General features: G+C 47.1%; 1 protein-coding gene across 1 annotated transcript; it reads left to right on the top strand.

The window, feature by feature from the left end:
- The first annotated feature begins 6,673 nt into the window (after positions 1-6,673).
- VAX1 (ventral anterior homeobox 1) lies at positions 6,674-10,907 on the top strand. Its single transcript, XM_058841636.1, has 3 exons — positions 6,674-6,911; positions 8,661-8,848; positions 10,371-10,907. The coding sequence occupies exons 1-3, from the start codon at positions 6,674-6,676 to the stop codon at positions 10,905-10,907; spliced, it is 963 nt and encodes a 320-aa protein (XP_058697619.1).
- The last annotated feature ends 7,396 nt before the right edge of the window (positions 10,908-18,303 follow it).

The following is an 18,303-nucleotide window of genomic DNA, read 5'->3' as shown; positions in this document are numbered from 1 at the left end:
ACTGAATTTTTGCCTATCTTTTCCATCATTTTCCATGACAAAACGTTAGGACTGTCACTGACTCCTTATTTTCAGGGGTCCCTCTGAAATACTGATATATTTTGGGTAACAAAATTCTCTCAGTGTTTAAGCTACATATTCAGTCCAAAATTTCCTGTGAATGTGACTGTGTTTCCCTTTGTGTTATGGGTGAACCTTCAAAACCCATAGTTCAATAATATTCTGTTTAGGCTCTTATTTGTTAGATGTAACCAAAAGATCCAGGTAGAGAAACCTTTCCAGAAGAAATTTGATTATGTTTGTGGGTTGTACTTGTGGTTGCTGTTGCCATTTTCCATTTCTATATGGGGAATAAAGTAATCACATGATAATAAAGTAAAAACAGCAATTAAAAAAATCAAACTTAAACCATTTCAGGAAGATTTTAACCAAGTCTGCTGGATGCCTTTTGGGTGAGCCTTAGGATGATGTCAGAGTTTATTTCACCCCAGAGTGAAGGGACAGTTTCCAATCTCTCACATTATTCCAATATGATTGTCCTCTGCAGCTTTCCCCCTTTGTGTTCAATGTGATCTGATTTATGCTTTCAAAATCAAAGAACTAAATGTTTTTAACCCAATTTTTCTTTTTTTTTTATTTTATTTTTGTTTTTTATGCAGAGGTCTTCAGTGTTTAAACTCCAAGCATTGGAAAGAGTACAGCTCACATCCTCTACTCTGGACACATCACCTTTGCAAACATCTCTTGTTTAAACCTTCAAGCTTGCTTTTATTGGCTCTGTGAGAAAACATGATTGTGAGAGTTTTAGCACCAATAGTAAAGGCTCATGGTCTAACAGCTTTTGAGGTGGTAAATACTCATGAGTGCTCGAGGCAAGCTGGTAAAGCTCACTCCCCTCTCCGGAGAGGGTGAAATGAAGGCAGAGGGAGTTGGAGTGCTCAGGTACTGGTGATTACAGAGGGAGTCAGCGATGTGGGTGAGGCTGAAACCAAAGGCTCTCAATCTGCTGTCAGAGAATAAACAGTATTTCCTCTTAAATCACAGTTTTCCCTCATGGAAAGAATCCTGTCTCAGCCGTGTTCAGATGGCTTGCATATGCCATGGGCATGATACAGGCAATAAAGCTTTTTAATAAGCTACTGTCCAGATTGATAACTGTAAGGAGCATCTCATAATGACCACAACATGATTAGTCATGATACATGTGTGATAGCCATGCTCATTATTACTGGCCTCCAGAACAGCACTGCTGACTCCTGCCAATGTGCTCAGTTTAGTATCTGGAAGAGACAATACTGCAATTGCTGCCAAAGTATGCAGGAAAATTTTGAAGCAGCTAGTTTGGGATCCTGCACCAGGCTGGCAAGCAGGAGCACAGCAAGGCATGGGAAGGAAGCAGTTGCAAGGGCTAACTTAGATTAGCTGTATCTGATGCTTTACTTTAAATAGATCTCTGGGTGTGACCATTTATTTTAAACAGTTGTCTTGCAGAATGGAAGGAATACGTGGGGCACTGGCATGAAGAGCACAACACCTGCACGGGAGCTGATGAAGCCTATTTGGAAACAGCTACACACAATTTCATACCAATATTTGACGTTGTTGCCCACTTATAAGGCAGAGAGGAAATTTTGTTTTCTTGCTGTTGTACCCATTAGATTTCTTGTGAGCCTGTGACATTTAATTTCACATAAAATACACCATGTACATCTTTTATGTCACGACCCAGGGGCCCATCTGTCATTGAAATACACAAATGTACCTGAGCATCAGTCCTAGAAAAGTCTGGGAAAGTGGAATTAGAGCTATTTCTAGCCATGCAGACTACCACAAACATGACAAGCTTACCTTCCACTTCACACAGAGAGCTGAACTGGGTCAAAGACTTCAATCCTTTCCTTCAAAGGTAAAAGTGTAAAGTTTCCAGATAGAAACACATTTCTGTTCTTCAAGGATACTGATCCCCTGTGTGGGAAGAGTCCATTTTCCAGGCTCTCTTGCAGGAGATGAAGACAATTCACACTGGAACAAATCACTATCTGCAGCAGAGGGCTTAGCACAAGCCTTCTAAATGTCCCCTAAATACACAGCAGCATGTGCATTTTGAAATTTCCAGAGCTCATCTTCTGCTGTAAGGAAATTTCCTCACCAGCAGCGAGTAACTGCAAAAGCACAAGAGCTGTTAATGATGCTGTGCACTTTGTTTTGAGAAGGTGCTCGGTGCTCCTGCTGGCCAACACATCACTGAGGCTTGTGGGAAAGAAGAACCTTCTGGTGAACCTTCATCTTGATGATCTTCCTCTTCTTCCTCTGCACTGACACAGTGTCACTCCCACTGGACAGGAACGCCCTGTCCAAGAGAAATGCAACATTGGTGCACATAATGAGGCTTTTCTTGTCTCTTTGTAGTGATTCCTTGACATTGCCACGTGTATCATTATGAGTAACCACCATACTCTCTGTTAATTGGAAATAATCAGGAAGTTACTCAGCCCCAAGGAACCAGTTCACATCCCCTGTGCTAAACAAGTACCCAAAGAAGGCCTAGCAGCTCCTTGCCAAAGGCATCTGTAAATTCAAAAGCAAATAATCTGAACCAAAATAATCAGGAAATAAATGGAATAAAAATCTTCTTAGGGCTATTAAACCCTGAGATAAATCTTTGATTCAGAAGATCTCTGGACCATGCTTTTTGGGTTGAAACTTTATCTTTCATCAACAAAGAAGAGTATAAGAACTAGTAGCTATAATGTACATCTCTCCTGTACATGAAATGGAGATAAAAATAATAATAACAGTGGCAGTCAACGAGAAACTGATTATTCTGTCTTCTACAGGCTAATGCAGACTTAATAAAATTGTATTTGAAAAGCAGCAAGGTCTACACAGCAAAGCCCAGCCAGGTAGTACCTGTGTAGTGTGCTGAGGCATTTTAAGCATTACTTAAAGGGAAAATAAGTAACCTTTAATCTGCTTATCCAGTGACACATGAGTGTGGACGTGAGAGTGCTGAAGCTACAGACATCCCTGAAGTTATGGGAGTAAGAGAGGGACATATTATGTCCTGAAAGAACATAACAGTGAAGAATCATTTAAGCATATTTTGGGGGAAAAAAATAATGAGAATAGGTGAAAGGAAATTTAGTGATTGCTGGACTAAATAAAAGTTTGCTTTTGTAAATGGTAAAGTTCTGATTTTCCCAGTGCTCTTCTGGATGTTGCTATTTGTTGCAGATGAGCGGACCTCAATTAAAGTAACTGAGCTGTGTTTGGACAGGCTTGTCTGCTCACTACAAGTTTCTTGCAGGATTAGACTCATTATTTGAATTTGCAGATCTTCAACAGTGCTATGTTCATAATGTGTGAAAGTAAATTTAACTGATTCAATTGGGAAAATCCTCTTTATACCACTGAATTCTATGGACAAGAAGATCCTTGAAATGTATTTATCATAATATGGCAAGAGTAGAACAAAATTCCCCTGGTCTTTACTGAGCTTTGGATGAGGGACTTGTCAAAAAAAATAAAAAATGCAAAAAAAAAAAAGGCCAGATTATCACTCAAACATAATATTTAATCTCCAGATATTCTGCTTCAAACAGTGTAATTGAGTTCAATAGCTCCATGTTTATTATTATGGCCTATGCATAGAGATTAGCATAAAGAAAACTATGGGGGGAAATGTCATACATACACCCACACACCTATGCAAATAGAATTGCCTCTGTATTTCACAGTAAACCTTTTATGGGAATCACTGTGCCTATTTTGTCTAAAATAAAATCTGTTAGGTAAAAATGTTTGTAGCAGAACCTTGTTTTGTTTAGCATTAAACAGACACGTCCAGCTGGGACTGTTGATGGTGCCTTGCCTGTGCTCACACACACATGTGTATGTTTATCTATATCACACAACAAAGCTGGCCTGCTAAGCCCAGACTATACTTCAGCTACACAAAAAATTTCCCTAATCAGCATCCACTTGTTGCATCTCTGTTTGAAAGCCCAAATCTCTCTGAAATGTTCTGTTTCCTGAGCATCCTGTCACACAACAGGCCTTTGAACAGCCCTGCAAATGCATGGAGGAAATGTTCCATCCTCTCTCTGTCGCTGCATGAAGCCTTGCACGGTGGGGCTGTGGTTTGTCTGGGGCCCCTGGCTATGAGTGCTGTACAAGTAGGAACTAACAACAACAGAGCACCACACATCACTGAGATGCATTGGCTGCAAGGAAAAATGAAACCTGGCCCATAATGAGGATGTTCCATGGTTGGTTGTGTGCATAAATACAGCTGAAATGAGAGGATTTGATGAAGATCTTACATACACTTCACCAATCTCAATCTGACTTTTCAGACAATGGCAATATAAATAAATGATGATGTGATTTGTGGAAAAATGACAAAGATTTGGGATTTCCACTAAAGACAACTCAGTGAAAGGTACCTGTGAACTTTCTTTTTTTCCTTTTCTTCCTTTCTCCTTTCCTTTCCTTTCCTTTCCTTTCCTTTCCTTTCCTTTCCTTTCCTTTCCTTTCCTTTCCTTTCCTTTCCTTTCCTTTCCTTTCCTTTCCTTTCCTTTCCTTTCCTTTCCTTTCCTTTCCTTTCCTTTCCTTTCCTTTCCTTTCCTTTCTTTCCTACCACCCCCCTCCGCCCCCGTTCTTTTTCAGCCTGCCATGAATTCCCTGTGCATGGTGATTAGGCCCCAGCACTGGATCCTCGCTCGGATACACACCCTTGGACAAAGATTGTGTCCCATGGGATGAGGATGGATGGTTGTTCCATCAGCAGAGGCAGGATGAGGCCCATGGAGCTGAGCAAGCCTGGCGAGGGTGCCGGATTCTGCTGCTGCCCTCTGCTCTCCTCTGCAGCGAGAGCCAGGGCTGGCCCTGCCGGCTTCAGGTGGGTGCAATTCCCAGGCAGTGGCCCAGGCAGGCAGAGGACGAGGCAGGGAACAGCCAGCCTGGTGGATACAGCGCCATTTGTGTGAAAAATTCTCAGGGAAAATTCTTTCTCTCCCTCTCAGGCCCCTAAACTCTTTGTGAATGGGGCCAGTGCAACATGTGGCCTTTCACCTCGCCCAAGAACCACTGCCAGACAGCCACACTCAGAGAATTGTTTGTTAATAGTCCAATTAGATAATTGCCATCTTTCACTCCTTTTGCTCTACATTTCCCATAAAGGAATGAATAAGGAGAGAAGCATGAAGAGGGCTTCTGCCCTGCAAGGTGACAAGAAGGACTGGAGCATGCTCTTTGCACAAGGCCATTTGCTTGAATTGAATCATTGTAGCCTAATCAATGGTCTTATTGGATTACTGGCTGTTGCGGTTCTCAAAGATATTGTAGCAGAGACAATGAAATAGCTAGAGTAAAACTTTTTTCTCCTTTAGTGGATCACGCAGTTGAGATTTTTCACGGGCTATCTCTCTCTCTCTCTCTCTCTCCCTCCCTCCTTCCCTCCCTCTCTCTCCCTCTCTCCCTCTTTCTCCCCCTCTCTCTTTCTCCCCCCTCCTGGATCCACTGCACACAAAGCTGGCTTTTTTTTTTTTTTTTTTTTTTCAATGAGCAGGCTCTGCGAATAGGTTCAGTGTTTGCGAAGGTGCAGAATTAGCAGACACACATGCACGCACACATACACACACACACAGAGGGAGAAGCACAAAAAGCAAGTATCGGGACTGAAATAAGGAGAGGTAGGAGTTTAAGATGGCTGTCTGTGGGGAGATGTGTTAACGAGGATTTCTGCTGGCCAAGATAACCTGCTTCCTTGGAGAGATCTGCTTGAAGGAAGAACTTTTCATGTGTATGCGTGCTGGGGATCTGTTTGTTTGTTTAGAATTCAGGGGGCTTTTTTTTTTTCTTTTTCTTCACCCCCCCTGCAACAGCATTTTTTCAGCCCTTCCTAGCAGCTTTATTCAGATTTATTTGGCGTGCTTTGGAGAAAGCCACTATATAATCGGGAGGTCAAAGGCAGACTGAAGAAAGTTAATAATGGCTGCTAATGGTGCTAACAATTCAGGGTGAATCTTGTCAAAAGTTTTGGTTTTTTTCCCCTCTCCCCCACCCTTTTTTTCCTCTCTCCTTTTTTTTTTTTTTTTTTTTTTTTTTTTTTTTTCTGGAAGTCTCAGTCTTTTGATTGTGTGTTTCCTGAAAGCAAGACCAATCATTTCAGTTTATTCACTGGCTAAACTCTACTTGATTGGGGACAAGCACACAAACCATCCATTACGATCTGATATATTATCCAAACAATTTAGTGTATTCATGAGGTAACCTAAATGTGGAGGCTGCAAAATTACCCGTAATCAATTGAAACAGCGAGTGCGCGTCCCTCTGTGTGTCTAACAACTACATGTCTCTGTAATAAGGCAGACATTAAATCATTTTAGAGTTGTACTGTTGAGTACCTGATCACTGGGCGCTCTGGGAAGCTGGACAGTCACATTAGGACGCTGGGACTGAGGAAGCCGCTGCTTTTCCAGTGGGATAAAACCCGATCTTCCTTACTCAAGGTGCTTTACAGTTCCCCACCGATCTCACCCTAAGTCGTGCAATATCCAGCATAGACTTCGTCTTCTTCTTCTTCTTCTACTCTTCTATAATTTTTTTGTTATCGTTGTTGGCGCTTTTTTTTTTTTTTTTTTTTGGTTTTGTTTTGTTTTTATTGCACTACATGTTTGGGAAACAAGACAAAATGGACGTTAGATGCAGTTCAGAGACTGAAGCTAACCGGGTCTCGAAGAACGGACATAAAGAGGGCAAGGAAAGCAAAGGGTCTGAAGGAAATATTTCTACTTCTTTTTTGAAGGATCAGCAAGGGACTTTTTCTGCCTCTGCAGCTACGGAAGGTTGTAATAAAAGTAAATCTAGTTCGGCTGATCCGGACTATTGCAGGAGGATCCTAGTTAGAGGTATGAGTTTGAGGTGTTTGGCGAGGGTGGGGGAAGGTGAGCCGGGCTCACGCCCGGGAGATGGGTTTATTTTGTCGCTTTGCTTCGGGTCTGGCCCCGGCTTGGAAGCCCTTCCTACGGCTCCGGGGGAGAGACCCCTCTGCCCGGCCGGGCTTTGCCCTGGAGCCCACTCCCGCCGCCTTTATCCCGGGGAATTTCCTCCGGCGTCTCGGCGGAAAGTTAAGCCTCGGCGGTTCCTCCCCGGCGCTGCGGAACGGACCGGCCCCGCTTATTGTTGTTTTGTTTTGGTTTGTTTTTTTTTCTTTCCTGCTTTGCAGCTTTCCCGGGGTGCCGGTGGCCGCGGGGAGCCCTGCGGGGCCAGCGTTCCTTCCCCCGGGGGCCGCGGCTGAGCCCCGCGGGCCGGGCGCGCTTCCTCCGCGCCCGCGCATCCCTCCCGCGGCCCCGCGCACCGCGGCTGCGGCCAGGAGGCCCTCTCGGAGGGCACATGTTCCCTCTGTCCCCTCTCTCTCCGAGCCCGGCAGCCCAGAGGAAAAGGGCTGTTTTAAAACAACCACCAGCCTTGAAAGAAATGGAGGAATGACGAAGGGCTTTTTTTAATTATTACTTTTTAATAGTTCTGCGTTTAATTTCCCTCAATCTTCGTCTCTTCTCCAGGTTAAAATAGCTAAATCATCTTATTCGTACCCCCTCAAAAAAAAAAAAATTACCTGAAGAAATTTCAGTTTTATTAAGGTGTTTTTTGAGGGGAGGAGGGAGAGAAGAGAATCGGAACAAAATATATGGGAAGCAGGCCTTGGAAGCCAGAATTAATCTTTGCTCCACTGGTTGACCCAGAGAAGGGTCAGATTAAAATGATGTGATTGTCTCTGATTTAAAACGTACCAAGGAGGTAAAATTACGGCAAGTAAAGTTGGGAAGGCTTTAAGGTAACCTGAATCTGGCTCTAGCTTGACAGTCGTGTTAATGAGATTTGTCCCGCTTTCCTTCGGTCGGGGCTACCAGAAAAGTGAGGTTTCTGCGGGCTGGTTGGTGCCTTGGTTTCCATCCCTCCCCCCCTCCTTTTTTTTTTTCCCTCCTGCTTCTCCTCGTTGCCAAAACCCCAAAGCGGCAGCGGCAGCGGTGCAGGGTGGGCTGGAGGTGTCCCCACGTTCACAGTGGCAGGCAGCCAGGTCGGGGCAGTGCTGCCTCTGCCAGGAAAGCTTTTTTCTTTTTTTTTCTTTTTTTTTTTTTTTTTTTTTTTTTGTAAGCATGAGAAACTTGTTATTAAAAAAAAATAATAAGCGTTTATATTCTGGGGGGCGACTGGCTGTGTATGGTGGCTACCATCAAGTCCTAACCCGGAGCTCAAGGGGAACAAAGAGTAGCCCTGCACTTCAGGCACAAAGCCTGGCCTGGAGGATCTCTCTCCCCAGCTTACCAAAGGGGCCGTGGGTGATGCCGCAGTGTCGTACTGTGAGTGCAATATATTCAAAGTAATTTTTAAATGGGCTGAGGGGATTAATTATAGAGCCCGGGGCCCCCATCGCCCCCTCCTTCCTTCTCTGTTGTGGGTTATTTTTCCTTCCTTGGGTGTAGTGGCCAGGTGCAGTGCCACAGTCGCGGGGACCCTGCTCCATCCCGGCTCGTGTCTCGGTCCTGAAGGCGCTGGGGACGGCTCTTTCCTTTGGAAAAATTAGAAAGTATAAAAAGAGGGGAAAAAACAGAGGAGGGTTGCCCGGGTATGAAGCTGACTGCGCCTCTCTTTGCCAGATGCCAAAGGTTCAATCCGAGAGATTATTCTGCCTAAGGGGCTTGATCTGGACCGTCCCAAGCGGACCCGCACCTCCTTCACGGCCGAGCAGCTCTACCGCCTGGAGATGGAGTTTCAGCGCTGCCAGTACGTCGTGGGGCGGGAGCGCACCGAGCTCGCCCGCCAGCTCAATCTCTCCGAGACTCAGGTAGCGCCTGAAGGCAAGGGAGCCCCGGCTGCCCTGCCCTGTCCTGCCCTGTCCTGCCCTGCCCTGCCCTGTCCTGCCCTGCCCTGCCCTGCTCCGCGGGACTCCCCGGCCCGGCCATCTCCGTGCCCTGCGGGCCCCAAGGCCGGGCCCTGCTCGCCTCCCCCGCGGGGCCAGGGGCGAGGCAGCCCCCGAGGTGTCCACGCGTGTCCGCTCGGGGGGGACCCGCCGGCGGGATGGAGCTGAGGGGCTCGTGGCTGAGGAGTCCGGCGGGGGAACCCCTAATTGTGTGTGTCCCCAACAGTGTGTGTCCCCAAATGTGTGTGTGTCCCCAGCTGTGTCCGTCTAGGGAAGGGGAGCTGCTGGCCAAGAGGGTCCCTCGTGTCCCCGCACGCAGCCCCAGTGGGTTCTCCCCGTGGGCGAGGTGGCCCGGCCCGAGGGCATCGGAGGGAGCTTGGCCACGAAGCCAAACTCCCGGGAGAGGCTCCCCCAGCTCCGGCCCGGGGGGATCCGCTCCGGCCCCTCCGAGGCCCGGTGTGCCCGGCTGCGGGGAGCCGGCCGCGGGGATTCGCTGCTGCGAGGGGAGGCCGAGCCGCTCCCAGCCCGCAGCGAGCGGGACACAGGCGCTCAAACACTCAGGGAGAGCGGGCACCTTCCCCCGGGGCTGCCGGGTTACAGACCTGCGGCCTGAGCTGTCCTGGCCAGGCTGAGGTTTGGGCCTTGAGTCCTTGAATCGCCCCTCCACCCTCCAAGCAGAAAGGCCCGGGCTGACAGGCCTAAAATTCGCCTGAAACTGCGTGAGAGCGCAGGCAAACATCCAAAAAGTCGAAACTTCTTATAGCCGGTTTCATATTTCCACAAAACATCATATAACGGTAAATTCCCGACACGTTAATTAGCTTTTTTCTTTCCTTGCCGGATAGGAATGACAAGTTCAACAGCTCGTAGGTTACAGAACCTGCCATGGGTAGGTTTTGGTTTGGTTTGGTTTGGTTTTGGTTTTGGTGGTTGTTTTTTGAGTGACTCCCAGTGTTCCTTTTTAAAGGTGAATATTATTTGAAATTATTTGGGGGTAGAGAGAGAGTGTCCAGTTTGGGACAGGGGGAAAGAAGCTTATGGCTGCTGTTACCCCCAGGAAGGGCAGTCGGAGCGGGCAGCGGCTGCTGGGAACCGCGGAGCGCCCGCGGCTCCTGCCGAGCCGGCTTAGAATAAAGCTGCGGGGAAAGGGCTGGCTCCGTCTCCCAGAGAATTCCCGGCCTGTAGTAAACTAGGACGAAGCGAGAGGTTCTGGTTAAAGATGCAGAACGAACGGCCCCGGGGTCACCCCGAACCCGGGAACAGACGGAGGGCGTGGGGGTTGCGCCGCTTTGTTGCGTTTTGGAAGCGCTGTCCGTTCCCAAGTGTCTGTGGGCCCTCCCCCGCTGCCTCCCCCCGCCCCGCGGAGCCGCGCCGGGCTCCCGGGGCACCTGCCGGGGGGCGCCGCTCCTCCCGCCCCGCTGACCCTGCCTCTCTCCCCGGCCCGCAGGTCAAGGTCTGGTTCCAGAACCGGCGCACCAAGCAGAAGAAGGACCAGGGCAAGGACTCCGAGCTGCGGTCGGTGGTGTCCGAGACCGCCGCCACCTGCAGCGTCCTGCGGCTGCTGGAGCAAGGCCGGCTGCTCTCCCCGCCGGGGCTGCCCGGGCTGCTGCCGCCCTGTGCCACGGGCGCGCTGGGCTCGGCGCTGCGCGGGCCCGGCCTGGCGGCCGCGGGCAGCGGCAGCGCGGCGGCGGCTCCGGGCGGCGGCGGCTCCCCGCACCCCCCGGCCGCCAGCGGCGCCGCCGGGCCCCCCCCGCCCGCGGCTCTGCACGGGGCGGCGGCCGCGGGCCACGGGCTGTTCGGGCTGCCGGTGCCCGCGCTGCTGGGCTCGGTGGCCGGCCGCCTCTCCTCCGCGCCCCTGGCCGTGGCCGGCTCGCTGGCGGGCAACTTGCAGGAACTGTCGGCCCGCTACCTGAGCTCGTCCGCCTTCGAGCCCTACTCCCGGACCAACAATAAAGAGAGCGCTGAGAAAAAAGCACTGGACTGACTCTAAGTACCTTCCCCCTATTTATATTTATAGTCTCTATTTGTGGCGGTATTTATGGGACGGGCGGCGCGGCGGCCGCCCCCCGCTCCCCGCCGCCCCCGAGCCCCGCGGCGCGGCTCCCTCCGCGGGCCGGGGCGGAGCGGGGCCGGGCGGAGCGGGGCCCGGAGCCCGCGGGGCGAGGCAGGCGGCGGCCGGGGCTGGGGCGAGGGGCTGCGGGCGCCTCCCGGGGCGCTCCCCCTGGCCCGCGGTCCGTCTGTCCGTGCGGGAGCGGCGATCGCGCTGTTCGCTCCTTTGGGAAGGGACACAGAGGGTCAGCGGTCGGGGCGAGGCTCGGCCGGGCTCCCTTCGATCGGCTTTAGCCAGCGCCGAGCGAGGGAGCGGCGTTTCGGAGAGAGGAGGATGGAGCTGCCAGGTGATGCCCGTTTTGGGGTGGTTTTTTTTGTGTCTCCCAGACTCAGCGATTTCTAAGCACAAAGGTTTTGGGGCCCCACCTGTTGCCCCCGTTTACCCCCGCACTCGCTGCACTACAGCCCCCGGTTTCCTTAACACCGAGCCCTTAATACCAGTCAGGAAATCCTCCAGCAACTTTTCTTTTTCACGGTAAATCTCGAATGTGGGAAGGGACGAAATGTACAGTCACGAATAGGGGAGACAGAAACCAGTGGCTGCAGAAATTTTGAATAAAATTGTCTCTTCCTTCGAGTTAACACAACGTCCCACCCATTTTTTCCCCCTTTTTTCCTTTTTTTTTTTTTTTTTTTTCCCATTTGAATTCTAACGGGCCAGTCCCGCGGAATTTATCTGCAAAAACCAATCCGCAGATAAATCATGGAACTCGCGAATCTTATTTGTATCTAGATCTGTTGCGATGGTAATTTTAATTTTTATTGCTCTATTTGATTTTTCCAAATAATTTCAATGTTCCTCTAAACACAAAAAAAGCCCTGTAGCCTTCCTTCCTCCTAAAATAACCCTCTCGCATATCGCTCACACTTCATTTAAAACGAACGTAAAATATAAAAAGCGTATCTTTAATTGTTATTTTTGTACTTTAAAACACATATATGTAACAAACCTTTTTTTTTTTCATAATTCTTACTGCTATTTTCTCCACAAACATATGTATTTCACCTTCTAGTACTCTGGATCGAATATTTTCTGTTCAATTTCGGTACTTGAATTTGCCACAAAAGGGATGCTGTACTTAGGTAGTTCTTTGGGGGAAAAAAATATTTACTTTGGTTTTAAGTTTCTTTTCTTTCTTTGAACTTTAACACATGGCGTTTACAAACTGTATAAATATGTGCCACCAAACTGTAACCAAAAAAGAAAAAAAAAAAATACAAAAAGTGGAATGGTTGCTGTAGAATATAGAATTAACTATAGACCAGAACTGGACAGAAGGAGCTGGATGGAAAGAAAATAGTAATTTTATTGTAAATTATTTACGTCTGAAGTTTCTAGGCAACTAGTCAAAAAAATAATGAATGAATCGAGCGCTGAGCCCTTGCTACTAACTTTTGTTCTGAATGTTTTGGATATTTGGATGTTTTGTATTTATGTGGTGAGAGTGAAATATATTATATCTATATGATGATGGAATTAGGTGTATTTTCGTCTTATATTTGTAGCACCCAAATTGCCTTCATTTATACATGCACTGAAGAAAAAAAAAAAAAGCAACAAAACCCTATGCCTGCATAACCTTCCCCATTTTATTTTATTTTTTTATTTAATTTAATGTTTCGTTTTGAGTGGGGGGCTGTGAGTTCCACTTCCTAGAGGGTGTTTTCCCTCCTGGGGCAGTTTGGGGCATTCCCAGTGCCGTGCTCGGCTCTGACCCGGCCCTTGTGGCGCTCCCTGGGCCCGATCCCGGCCCGGTTCCGTGTCCGTGGTGGTGCCGGTGCCACCCCGGGCTCTGCCACCCCGTGCCGGGCACCGCTCACCTCCAGAGCTCTCCTTCCATGGCTGGGTGCAGGTCCTGGCAGGCGCTCCTGGATTCACATCCGTGTGTGTGTGACACCCCACGGACACCCAGCCACATCCACATCCACACGCACGGCTCGTGTGCAGAAATACAGACATTTATAGGTGCTTTCTGGGCGGCTCTTGCTTTCATTCTGATTGGCAGCCCAGCCCTGAGGGGTTTTGCTGGGCAGCAGTGCGGGGCAGAGCCCCCGGAGCTCCCCCAATTCCCTGGCTCCCCGGGCCGAGCCACCTGGGCACCGTGCACTGCTCTCCCCACGCCTTGCCCTGCCCACGGGTCCCCGGGGTGGCCTCCACTGGGCTCTGCCACCAGCCCATCCCAGCCAGGACAGATGCACTGCTCCAGGTTAGGAGGGAAGGATGTGCTGGCAATGCTGATTTGGTTGGGTTTGTTATGAAGTGTGTTGAAATGATCTGGGTGAGGGCGATGGGGTGAAGGAGGGGATCGCAGGTGACATTTGAAGAGGTGACGTTGAAACTGCTGGTCAAGACCGGAAAACTTCGATGGGAGGGAAAAACGTTGTTAAAAAGAAAAGAGCTGAATGTGACAAAACAGAACTGCCAGGGAGACCTGAAGGGAGAGGATGGTTTTCAGTTTCTGCCTTTCCTGGACTGCACAGCATCACCCACAGCCCCAGACAAAGAGGGGAGCCTTGGCCTGGGCTGCCTTTGCCAAGGAGGGAATTACCACCACTCAAACCCTCCCTGGGCTCCCCTGCCAAACGTGGGGCTGAGCTGTGTGATGAATTTGCCCTGTCTTGCAGGACATTCCTGCAGTTGAGACGGGGCCCTTTCAGTACCCAAATTTGCTGCTGCATGGTGAGCCATGGGAACAGCAGCACAAATGTGTTCTGACAGAGCTCTCTCAGGTGCCTCATCTAAAAAAAGGATTTCCCTGCTACTCAGTTTAACCAGAGATTGCAGAAGCATTCCTGTCCCCTCACACAGGTGCCATGAGGCTCTTTTCCCTGGGTGCTGGCCTGATCTGCAGTCTCAGGGTTGGAGCTGTGGTCAGTGTTAGCTCTTTGCTTCTCTTGCAAGGCAGTTTAAGCCAGCATCAGGCTAAACTGCTGACACAATAGCAGAAGTCCTTCTTTTACAGCTTTGCAGCCCTCAGTATACATGTGAAGAGCTAGACATTTTTATTCTTATTACTATTATTATTATTAATTATTTCTGAATATTTAAAAGAAGAAAAAAAAAAAAGTATATGCCTTGAAGGGTGAAGGAGTCTTGTCTAAGCATTCAAGTAAAATAAATACTTCAGGAAATTTTCCTATTTTTTCCTTCTTGTCTCCTCCAAATTCTACCTGTCCCACACCTGTATCAGAGGCTCCTTCTGGGCTGGGGTCAGAGCAAAAGCCAGAGACTCTCCAGTCCTATGCAGGGCTATCACAGTCCTGCTTCAGCCTCTGCTTGTGACTCAGGCCAAAACCTTGGAGCCCCACAGGGAGGGAGGCAATTTGTCATTTCCTTTGAAATTTTCAGCGTTTCAAAAGCATGGGGTTCCTGAGAGCCAAAACACCCTGCTTTCTACAAAACAGACTAAAATATGTTCATCTGCATTTCTGTAACCAAAAAAAAGAGGGACTACCACCTGTGTCATTGTACAGGACAAGTTAAAAAACATTCATACACATATCTACATACACAGTGAGCCTGAATATAAAAGCCGGTTAGGTTTTTGGTTGGTTTGGTGGGGTTTTTTTGTTTGTTTTTTTTCCAACTACGCCAAAGCTGTTCTGAAGCTGTGTGCTGCCCAGAGACACTGCTTGCTTGTTTGTACTGAAATGCTGAATTTCATCCCACTGGAGCAATGAACACAAGCCACCTTCCTGAAGCTATTTGCTGCTGAAAGGTTCTGTTGCATTTTGTGCTGTATTTTTATTTGTGGCCATCACTGGGGCATTAGAGCTCAAACAGAGAAATATTTGGCTTATGCAGAGGGATCAAGTGTGAGTGTGAGGGGCAGGGATATCTAGTAGGAAAGCAAATAACCAATTATACATCTGTATCTGGGATGAATTTTTAAAGGAAATCACAAAAGGATTTCTGTGGCAGGTGGACTTCCCCAAACTTTCCCTTAGCAGCAGTTACACATACAGCTGTGAGCAAGGGTTTAAAAAGGTGGAGTGCAGCATGGGTTATTTAAATTTTTTCATCTGAATTCAAGTAATATTTTCACAGGTACATGGACAAGATCTCTCTTTTTGTGGCTCTCAGGAAGGCAAAACCCCCAGGATCAGCTCCAGAGCATGCAGGGAAAACAGAAAACAATGTTAGCCAGGTACACACAGGGAAAAGAGGAATTATCCTGTTTAGAGGATTTTTTCAGAAGCCTTTTCCCACCTACTTAACATAGACCCTTCTTTATTTGCTGCTCCTCCATATCCCTCATGGCAGGGATTAGTGCAGCCTCTGACCACTTTGTCTCCATTTGCAATCCTGTCATCAGCCCAAGATACATGACCTTGTGACATGTAAAAAAGCACACGAGGTCTCTGATTAACTTCAGAGTATTTAATTTCTTTTAAGGAAAGAAAAAACACTTCCAAATAATAACTCTTGAACAGAATCAAGCCACAGCCACCAGCAAGTGTTTAACAAAATTACCAGGGAAGCTAAAACGAAATCAATCGATGTGATGCTGTCTATGCAAGAGTCACAATACAAACTGTGACCCTGGACCATAGCTGTGGCCAAAGTGATGGCTGGCAGGGCCTGACATGAAACATTTCTGGCTCAGGTGTAAGAACTCTCTAACAAGCACTTTACTCCCCATCTTTCTGCTTCTAATAATTGCTGAGCAACTTAAGCACAGTATTTATTTATTATCTTTCTATGTGTAGTTGTTAGTGTTCATGCTGTTCTTCACCTCTGTGTGACTGATTCTAATTTGTATATTAAGTCTTAAACTTTTCTAGTGGAGTGAGTTCCGCAGTCAATCACACACAGAACAAAAATCATTATATTTTGTATATGTTTTCTATTTTTTGTTAACATGAACAGTCCCAAGTGTCATTAGAAGCAGCAGAACAGATGTTCCCACCTTCTGCAACCACGTCCTTTTTAATTCTTTTACCATGTTACCTTTTCTTTGTCTCCTTTCTACATGAACAATCAAAATAATTTTAACTTATTTTCATACACAGTTCTTGCAAACTGTACTTAATAAAACTGTTTGCCAAGAGGTGCTGCCTTTTTTCTTTTTCTTATTCTCCCTGTGGAAAAAAAAAAAAGTAATAAATTCCCAGAGCTTTTTTTTCTCTTCAGCTATCTGCAACCCATTCTTCTGTTTGATCTCCCTGCTGTGAGCAAGAATGAAAACATCACACCAGTACAAGGATTTTCCCAGAACACAAACCTCTACTTGGCACTTGGTGTCATTGCCAATGCAAGAAAACTGGATCACAGGACTCATCTGATGAGATGCCACACCCTGGGAAAATAAATTTGTTTTTTTATGTTTCAGCTGAAGCAGAAAACCAAGGAACCCCATGTAACATAGGGCAAATAAAACAGTACAATCCACACAAGGTGAGTCCACAAAGTCTATCACAGAACCAGGCACATCTACTTGGTAGAAACCTCTTCTTACAGCTCTCACAAATGAGTGGTTTGGCTGCTTAAAGAAACACCATCCAATGTATGGGCAAAAGCGGGGTTTAATATGAATTTCTTGAGATGCAACTTGACAGATTTTGATGGCAAGGTTCACTCTACTATTTACTACACAGGTTAAAGCATAAAAAGGAAGATCAACTTAGAAGCAATTTGAAATTATTTGTATGGAATCTGGGACTGCAAAAGCAGGTAAAGGTGTAAAGGATATGGATGCAAAGATAAGGGTGCAAAAGGGTTTAGCAGCACTTAATCATTGAATTCTCTAATATTTACAAAGTGATTCAGTAGGGCTCACTAGAATTATAACAATGGCTTAACCATAGATTTGAGATAGTGACATTCATACCACAATCAATTCACAGGCACACAGGTAAAATGATGTGTACACCTATTTCTATGGGTGTAAAGGTACTTATCAAAAATTCCCCTCAGGTTCAGTGAAATACACTAAATCCCTTTGCATTTCCCCACAGGCAAGGGTTTCACTTTGAGGAATGTTGAAATGTGGGGGGGAATCAGCCTCAGCCTTGCTGTCAGAGACATTTCCTTGAGTATCACAGCCTTGGCTTGGGAGGTCTGACAGGTGGCCCAGTCAGGGAGGTTCTGCTGCCACTGCTGCAGTGCAGGAGAACTCAGATGGTGTCACTTAGGACCACCATTGATAGGGTCACAAGATGATTGACTCTGGCCATCAGTAAGTTTCCCTCCTGACCATAACCCAAGCCAATAACTACCAGTGCCAATGGTACCATTCTACAATTCACAAAGGTGCCACTCAGGCCACAGTTCAGGTAAGTGGTTTGCCAAGGTTACAAAGGAGAATTGCTTATCCTTTGTTTCCCACTTTGCTTGGGAAGATGATTTTTCTGGTACTTTCCACCTCTACCACGCAGGAACTCCTGGTACAACCAGGGAGTGTCTTATGGCTGGACTGGTGTGGTCAAGGGACACTTCACCATTCAGCTGGTTCCATCAAGGTTCACCAGGAGCTTCTGAGATCACAGAGCTGGCCCAAGGATGAGGAGGATGGCAGAAGCAGCACCACAACAATCCACAAGCACGTCACTGAAGGTGCATGAAAAGTCTGTGAGATGGATGGAAAACCAAAGGGAAACTGGTTTTCCAATTTTGTCCCAAAAATTTATAAAAAAGATGAATGCTAACATGAATTTAAATTTTTCCTAAGGTTGGTATCCTTTACATACTGGAAGATTTTCTATTATTCTAGCTACACAGGGATCAATCCAGCAAAAAATTTTGCAAGGGAAAGCTCGTGGAGTTCCTGTTCTTTTAAATTCCCCTCCAGAATTTATTTTTTTTTCTCTTATTTTAGTGGACAAAAAGTAGGAAGAAATTCATCCTGGCAAGCAACAAGTTGTCAAGTCATGAGCTGTGGCTCCAGGGATTGAGACTAGATATTGGGAAGAAAGCCAGACAGGACACAAAAGAGAAGGAAAGGTTACTGAGGTCACACCTGGCTACAAAAATGCTGTTAGAGAAGCAAGTGAAAGACAACTTTGCTGTGTGTACAAAAGCATAGAAGGATGTCCTCATGGCTTAATTAAAAAGCTATTAAGATTAAGAAGAAAAATTAAGAATAAAATTAAGAAGACAAATCCTCATTTTTGCCAGAATTTGTCTGATTCTGAGAGTGCTGTTAGTCATTGGTCAGTGAGTTTCTCCCTCCTCTTGGGGATGCTGATGCTCATCTATACCTATTCAGAAGGAGTCTCTGTTTGTACTGAAATAAAGCTGAGGCAAAATTGTGAGCAAAAATTCAACAGCC

Source organism: Poecile atricapillus, chromosome 6 (assembly GCF_030490865.1).
Source record: "Poecile atricapillus isolate bPoeAtr1 chromosome 6, bPoeAtr1.hap1, whole genome shotgun sequence".
NCBI classification, from domain to species: Eukaryota; Metazoa; Chordata; class Aves; order Passeriformes; family Paridae; genus Poecile; species Poecile atricapillus.
This window is presented reverse-complemented; position numbering and strand designations above follow the sequence as displayed.